Source organism: Episyrphus balteatus, chromosome 3 (assembly GCF_945859705.1).
Source record: "Episyrphus balteatus chromosome 3, idEpiBalt1.1, whole genome shotgun sequence".
Classification (NCBI taxonomy): Eukaryota; Metazoa; Arthropoda; class Insecta; order Diptera; family Syrphidae; genus Episyrphus; species Episyrphus balteatus.
The window spans coordinates 86380529-86388102 of record NC_079136.1 but is presented as its reverse complement, the minus strand read 5'-3'; the positions used below and the strand labels follow the sequence as shown (position 1 = coordinate 86388102).

Sequence of the window (7574 nt, the reverse complement as noted above, 5' to 3'; positions counted from 1 at the left end):
ACAATTATAATTTTTCTTTTAAAAAAGCAGTTTATTTTTTTGGGGCCCCCGGGGGTAACCTTTTTATTAAATCAATATATATTGTGTGGCTACCAATGCATTAGACATAATTTGTCTCCTTTGTATCCAAAGTGATTCAAATACTTCGTAACTCAATTTATGCTAACAGTTTCCTTCTCTGCATTGTACCCAGTGGGGGCCCTGGAGTTGGTCGGGGCCCCGGGGCGCCGCCCCGCTTGCCCCAAGGGAGTGTACGCCCCTGGCGGCATTAAAGGTTCCGAAATCCTAGAATTCCAAATGTTAAATTTCAGTTCTACAACCATATAATATTGATGGTAAATGAATGGTCAATAAAAGTTAGTTGGTGATTTAGTTTGAGGAAATTAAGAAATCACTAATGTGTATGTGGAACTTTTTCCTCAAAATAAATAATTTTGTTGCAAATTGTTCTATTCTATTAATCAGACAGTTTGAACTTTGCTACCCATTCTTTGACTTTTCAAATGATTTCATTGATTACCTATGCAAAAAGAAATAAGATTTTTATTTTCCATAAACTGAGGTGACTTGGTGCGAGTCATTTGTTTTGTTCATTGAACAAGTTATTTTGCATAAAAAACTTGAAGTATATAAAGAAAGTGGTTTTAAAAATTGCAACAAACAAGTTTTATGTGGAATTAACTGAACAAAAACAGAAATGGCACAAAGTCACCTAGAAGCAGTCATCCTAGTCCAATTTTTTCGCTTATGGGTCAAAGGTTTAAATATTTTTATATCATGTTCTTTATTTATAGAATTTTAACGTGGCCTTACAAAAATTGTCTCATACCTATAATAGTCCAAATGGTGATACCGTCGAATTACCAGTTTAAAAATGGAAACTTCTTTGTGGCAACCCTATTTTTAAGGAAACATTTTCACATGAGAACATTTGTCATATCATTGTAATTAGAGAGCCCTCCCCACTAATATTTTTTTTTCTAATTAAAATAATTTCAATTTCTGCTGGTCAGATAGTTTAAATATTCCTCCACATCTCTTGGGTGTTGACCCACAATCACTGTTACTGACAGTGTGGTGTTGTTTAATAATAATTTCAAATGCAGGTCGTCGATCCTTCATGTAATGTTGCATTGCTGATAATCCAAAAAAAAATAAACCAAATAGTAGATTTCTATAAAAATAAACAAACAAAAAATTCCAAATTCAACATTTTTTTATTTGATTTCTACCTAATCATAGATAAAGAAACTTTTAACTAACTATTCTGTTAAAAACATTTCAGAATATTCAATTTTTGAAAATACACCATTGCAAATGTGAATCAAAATTTTACCCATAGCTTCCATAATAACTGGTTTAAGTTCTTTATAAACTTCAGCCCAATTTTCGTTTAAAAACTTATTCATATTATCTCCAAGAGTTTTGTCACCCTTGAAGAGATTTTCGAATGCAAATGTTGCCTTCTTTGGTTGCAAGTCCAAATGAACTTTATCAACATTCAGATACTTCTTGCCATCTTTCTCTACAAGCGAAGCCTTGCCTTTGATTTTGGAATCAACATTGTCTGAAATTATAAAACAAAATAAGTGTATGCGCATTTAGAAAAATATTACAATATTAATAGAATTAATTTTTTATAGATTTTAAAACTGATTGAAGGATTGCACTTTTTCTCCAAATAAGCTAATATTAGCTGTTTTTTTAAACAAGATAACATAAAATGATTGGTATTTTATTTTTTACTGTAGGTAGCAAAACCAAATATTGCTCTGAGCTCAAAATCTAGACTATTTTACATCCACACCTGTACAACCCTGAGTTGGGACACAACTATGATTACAGTTTACACGCACTATAAATGGCTACCGACAAAGTTTGTCAAAAATATGTTTTTTTTAACTGAATTTAACTGAAACTGTTCGTTTTTTTAAATAATTAGGCTTTTTATAATTTAATTTAAGGTTTGCATTGGACAGACCGATATCTTTGAAATCACCGCAAGGTCATTAAAACACCAAATATCTTTGTATAGTTGTTAGAATACCGGCAAATTGTATCGTCTAGAGATCCATTTAGCCCCAATATATTCATTCTCCATTAAATATGGGAGTTCTGTGAAATGGAACTTTAATTTCAATCGATTTCTTAAAAACACAAAGTCTTTGTAAAATAAATTGCACGACTGGGGTCGCACGTACTTGCTCTTATGGTAAAAGTTACTCTAATGTTAAAGCTTTCAATTGAACAAAATAAGGGAAAAATTAAAATTTGATATTTTCACTGAATTTCGTTAGTGGTGCAAAAAAATAAAATCTATTTTTATAAATAATTAAATACCGTTTTAAATGCTCTTTTACAAAAAACTAAGCCATTTGCCATCTGCCATTTTAATTCTAGTATAAAAAGGAATTTTTAGAAAAAAAATTTCGAAAATTGTTAGAGCCGTTTTTTAAAAAATTAATTTTTTATATATTAAAATTTCCTAACATTTGTCAAAAAAAATTTGATATGCAATTTTGAATAAATAATTAATTTACACATAAAAACGAAATTTAAAAATTTTTCACCAACCCGTTTCCAAAAAATTGATTTTTCAAAAAAAAATTTTGAAATATTTTTTAAAAATCCAAAAATGTGTTTTTTGAAAAACTAAAAATTTTTTTAAATAATGATTGTTTAAACGTTTCTGTGTTAAAAATTTGGTCGAAATCTGTTTTGTCGTTTATGAGAAATTCATAAATCCAAAAAACCGTTCTATGGCAGGTACCGTTAATAACGGTAAAAAAAAATATTTTTTGTATTATCAAAGGCGGCTCTTATCAATAACAGTAAGCATAAAAATTTTAATCAAAATCGTTAGAGCCGTTTTTGAAATAAATCAACTTTTCTGTTTCCGTTATATGCACAGAGAAAAATAGACCACATAAAATAGAACAAAAACAATAAGATTTCTCTATGGTTTTCATCCAAGAAGGAAACCTTATTAAAACAATCGGGTTTTCCTTATTGTTTTAAAATCTGCAAAAAAATAAAAAAAAACCATGACCAGGCTGGGAATCGAACTGGAGACTTCAAATCATTAGTCGCCCACCTTACCACCTGAACCAACCTGCCATGAAATTATTGATCGCGATTTTTGTTCTAGTGCTAAGCTGCAAAAAAAATCAACTTTTCAGTCAAATTTTAATAAGATTTTCTCTATAAAAATAATAAGAAATCTCCTTAAAAAAACCTTATTAATCGTTGATTTTAATAAGATTTCCTTATGAAATGTATGGACGGTAAAACAATATGGCCATCTGTTAGTTTTTAGCGGGTCATATTTTTCTCTGTGTGACAGGTACCGTTAGTTTTGGTCCTAAAAAAAAAATTCAATTTCTCCTCTAAGGAATCACCCAAAGCTGTAGCTCGAGGTTCTTACAGACAGACAGACAGACAGACACACAGAATTGCCGGACCCACTTTTTTGGCATTCTCCATCATCGTAATGTCATGTAAAATTGTTATCTCGAGTTCGATTTTTTTTACGAATCCTAAACTTGCCCTATAGTACCTATATCGCAAGTTAAAAAAAGGCAAACGGTTTAAATGCATTTTTTCTTTCACCATTTTCGCCATTACATTCTACAAACATAAACTTAACTCTGGACCAGGGTTGTAAAAAATCATTTTATTTTTCTATTATAATTTTAAAAAAATATTTATTGGAAATAAAAAAAAAATGCATTAAAAAATTTTTAATGAAAACGAAAAAAAATATGCATTGAAAATGAAATTTTTATTGTAAATCAAAATATTTTGCATTACAAAAAATATGTATTGCAACTAAAAATATTTAAAAAAAAATTTGTATTGCAAATGAAAAAAAATTAATAAAAATAACTTGCATTAAAAAAAAAATTATTAAAAATAAAAAATGTTCTGCATTAAAAAAAAATCAATGCATAAGTGTGCGTTATGTTTTTTTTTCAAAACTCATCGGATTTCTTACAATTTTGAATTTTTGACCTTATTATTATCTTCACTATTATAGTTGAAATAGTATATGCATGGTCAAATAGCCAAAATTGTAAGAAAATCGTAAAGAATAAAAATAACAACTATTTAATGCACATGCACACATCTTGGATTGAATTTGTTTTGAGTGCAGAAAATGTTTTATTTGCAATAAATTTATTTTAATAGAAAATATTTTAGTTTACAATAAAATTTTTATTTTCAATGCAATTTTTTTTCTTTTGCAATAAAAAAATTTTTTAATGCCAAATAGTTTCAGCTGCAATAAATATGGTTTTTTTCTATGCAAAATTTTTTCACTTGCAATACCTAAATTTTTTTAATGCAAATATTTTTCAGTTGCAATAAATATTTTTTTTTAATTTAAAATGTATTTTTTTAAACAACCCTGTTTTTAGTATTCTTTAGACGAAATTGATAACATCCTCAAAATCGAATGTGACACAGATACTTCATTTCTAGTTCATGATTTGGGTACTATTCACCGGTACCGCGTACCCGCGTATATTTTTAGTTTCACACAGTTTAATCGTACCATTGTAAAAAAAAAAGGATATTTTGCAACGTTTAAACGCCCATAACTTTTTTAATTATGATTTGCACTAAAATTTTCTTTCAGATAATGAAAGCTTATACAACTTCGAATCGAATATACGAATACTACTCCAGAAGTTATTAAAAAAAAATGCAATTATTTATAACAAAATCAATTATTTATAAATAATTTGTTGTTTTCTTTAATTTTTTTTTAGTAAATTGTTGTCTGTACAAATTGTTTTCATTACTGAGACACAGTCATTTTAACAAAAAGAAGTACAAAATTTCATTTGCTTATAACTTTTAACAAAATTGAAATTTATCAAAAATACTTTGGAAAACTATTTTTAACGTATAAATCTTCCAATATATGCAAAAAAAAAAATGATCAAATTTGAGAATTCGGTTTTAGGTGGCCCACTTGAGAAAATTTGACTCAATATGAAAATATTAATGTAGAAAGTGTAAGCTTTTAAGTATCATCATTTAATTTCTTAAACACTCACTTTTATTGTTTTCCTCTTAGTGGTTAACTTACTTGCAATTATTATTTAAAATAAAAGAAAACCAAAATGGTACTCACCAAATATAATTTTGCTGTTTCCTTCTCCAACAATTGGTAACACAAGAACTTGTCCATCCACACTATAAGGCCCATCTATTATAATTTGTGGAAAATCACATTCTATTTCATACAAAACATTTTGACCCTTTTCTTTAACACCACTAAAATTGATTATTAAAAAAAAATAAAATCAACTGAGAAGTGATTTTTGTTTTAATTATATTACTTACGAAACTTTATGAATGTTAGCTCCGCTAATACCAAGCATTTTGATATCCTTAAAATTTAATTCAATACCAACTGGACTTCCAGCAACTTTTGGCAAGTGTAAGCTTTTTATGGTTAATGGTTCAATTCTAATAAGATTTAGAGGACCATATCCATCAGGATGTTTTTGAAGAGTTTGATGAAGACTTTCCTTTTGACAATCAGTGTCGGTTTTTTTACATTTTAAAACATCAGCAGCTGAAATTATTCCAAATGATGATTTAATTAAGGAATCATAAAAAAAAATTATGACTCATGTTCTTACGAAGCTCTGCAGCACTTAACACAGTTAACAATAAAACTATCGAAAAGATCAAAATTGATCGAAACATTATGAACAATTGTTATGGCTACAAAAAATATATTCCGGTCCAGGTAATGAGGCTCGGAGTCTATCACAGTCGATTAAACTGGCTTATTAGCTTGCAGATGCTTTTTATACATAATTCCTAATTATCTTCCAAAATGCAATAATTGTTTTTGTGAATTTCGTTTATGTGTTAAGTTCTGGTCAGAACGATTAAAAGGAGTATAATCTTTCAGTGTATTTTTAATTCGGTTTAGATGTTCTGTTATATTAAGTACGATTTCAAACTTGTTTTCTTATATTGTCTTATCTTGTTTTTTATTTTAAAATTGTACTTTTGGTTTCGTTTGATGATGAATATCTACTCTTCTTGTTTTTGTATACATATATGAATTTAAGTTGGGTTATGGCCTTTTAATTTAAATCCAACATTTAAAAAAAAATGATTAAAAGTTATTTTTTTTAAGCTTTCGTCAATGATTTAATTGAAAGCAGAAAAACTGGTTGCAGAAGAATAATTCTTTCGTCTAGAATTTACTTGCTATGAAATTCTATCTCTTACCATTTTTATTTATTAATATACACTAAACAAGTTTGATTATTTTTATTTTTTGAAGATATGATCAAATTTTTGGATTTTTATCCATTTGTATTATTTATAAAATTTTGTATTTTTTACTTTATGCCTTCGTTGAATTAGATTTTTATCAAAACTTCACAAACTTGATAGTCTTAGATTTCTTCATAAAATGACTATTATAATTTTTGCTAAACTTATCAATAGTACAATATAATTTAAAAGCAAATAATAGTTTGATGTGACTTAATATTTATCAGTAAAAAAATGTTACACATACACCTCAGTGTCCCACTTCGATAATAGACTGATAAAATAAAATGCAAACATCTTGTATTTTGGCTCTTTATCATAATTTTCTTGAGTAACCGCCTAGTAAGAGGAGGAAGGAGGATGAATGTAACCCTAACTGACAATTTCTGGAGAATTTTTCTTCTTTTCCCTTATTCTTACGGTTTCCCGGAGCTTTTTTTGTTCCTTTTTCCCTTTTCTGCTATTCCAAACACAATTCAAATATAGAAAAGTGCACTCCAGGAAAAAAGTCTAAATTCTAAATGTCAAAAAAAAGGGAAAGAATTAAGTTAAAAAACAATGTTTTTGACCCTTTTAAAAGCACTTAAGTGAAAATACATATTGTATTTGAATTTGAAAACAAAATAGCAACACTTACAATAAATTGTTTCACCTTTTTCAAAAACCAAAAATCTGACGTTTATATCATTTTTAAAAAAAATAAGTTTTAAACCAAAAATGTTTAAACAAAGAAGTAAAATTGAAATATTTAGTACTATTTTTTTTTTTTTATTTTTTGTGAATTAAATTTCTAAAATGGATTCTTCAAAGTTCAAAAAATGCATAAAATCTCTCAATTTTTCTCGTAATTTAATGCTTCTAAAAATGTCCTTAACTTATTTCAATAAGAAAATATTGTATAACTTAATTTCCTTAATTGCGTCTCGAAAAGGCCGGTTTAAACCGGTTTCGGTTTTTTTGCTTCGGTCAACCGGTTTTTTCGGTTTTTTTTGTCCTCCCGGTTTAAACCGGTTTTTGCAAAAAAAAACCGGAAGAATAAAAAAACAAAGACTCGACAAAACAAATAACTGAAAACCGTAAAAACTTTTATTCCCTCTCTCAACTAACCATTTAATTATAAATTTTCATTCATGTTCAGCTTTAAAAATTCCACAAAACTCCTACTAAGAGTGAGTTAAGAATCAAACTAAAAAAAGCTTTGCTTAGGGATTTTCTTCGAAGAGCTTTTTTTTGGTTCACAAATTAGGTTAATTTTTTTTTTTTGAATG

At 27.7% G+C, this 7574-nt stretch overlaps 1 protein-coding gene across 1 annotated transcript; it reads right to left on the bottom strand.

The window, feature by feature from the left end:
* Positions 1-1253: 1253 nt before the first annotated feature.
* On the bottom strand, positions 1254-6330 carry LOC129915889 (protein takeout-like). The gene is made up of 5 exons (XM_055995588.1): positions 6259-6330; positions 5655-5838; positions 5353-5587; positions 5141-5283; positions 1254-1567 (listed from the first exon to the last, which is right to left on the bottom strand). Exons 2-5 carry the CDS (start codon positions 5719-5721, stop codon positions 1263-1265), a joined length of 750 nt encoding a protein of 249 aa, XP_055851563.1. The 5' UTR covers positions 5722-5838; positions 6259-6330; the 3' UTR covers positions 1254-1262.
* Positions 6331-7574: the final 1244 nt, after the last annotated feature.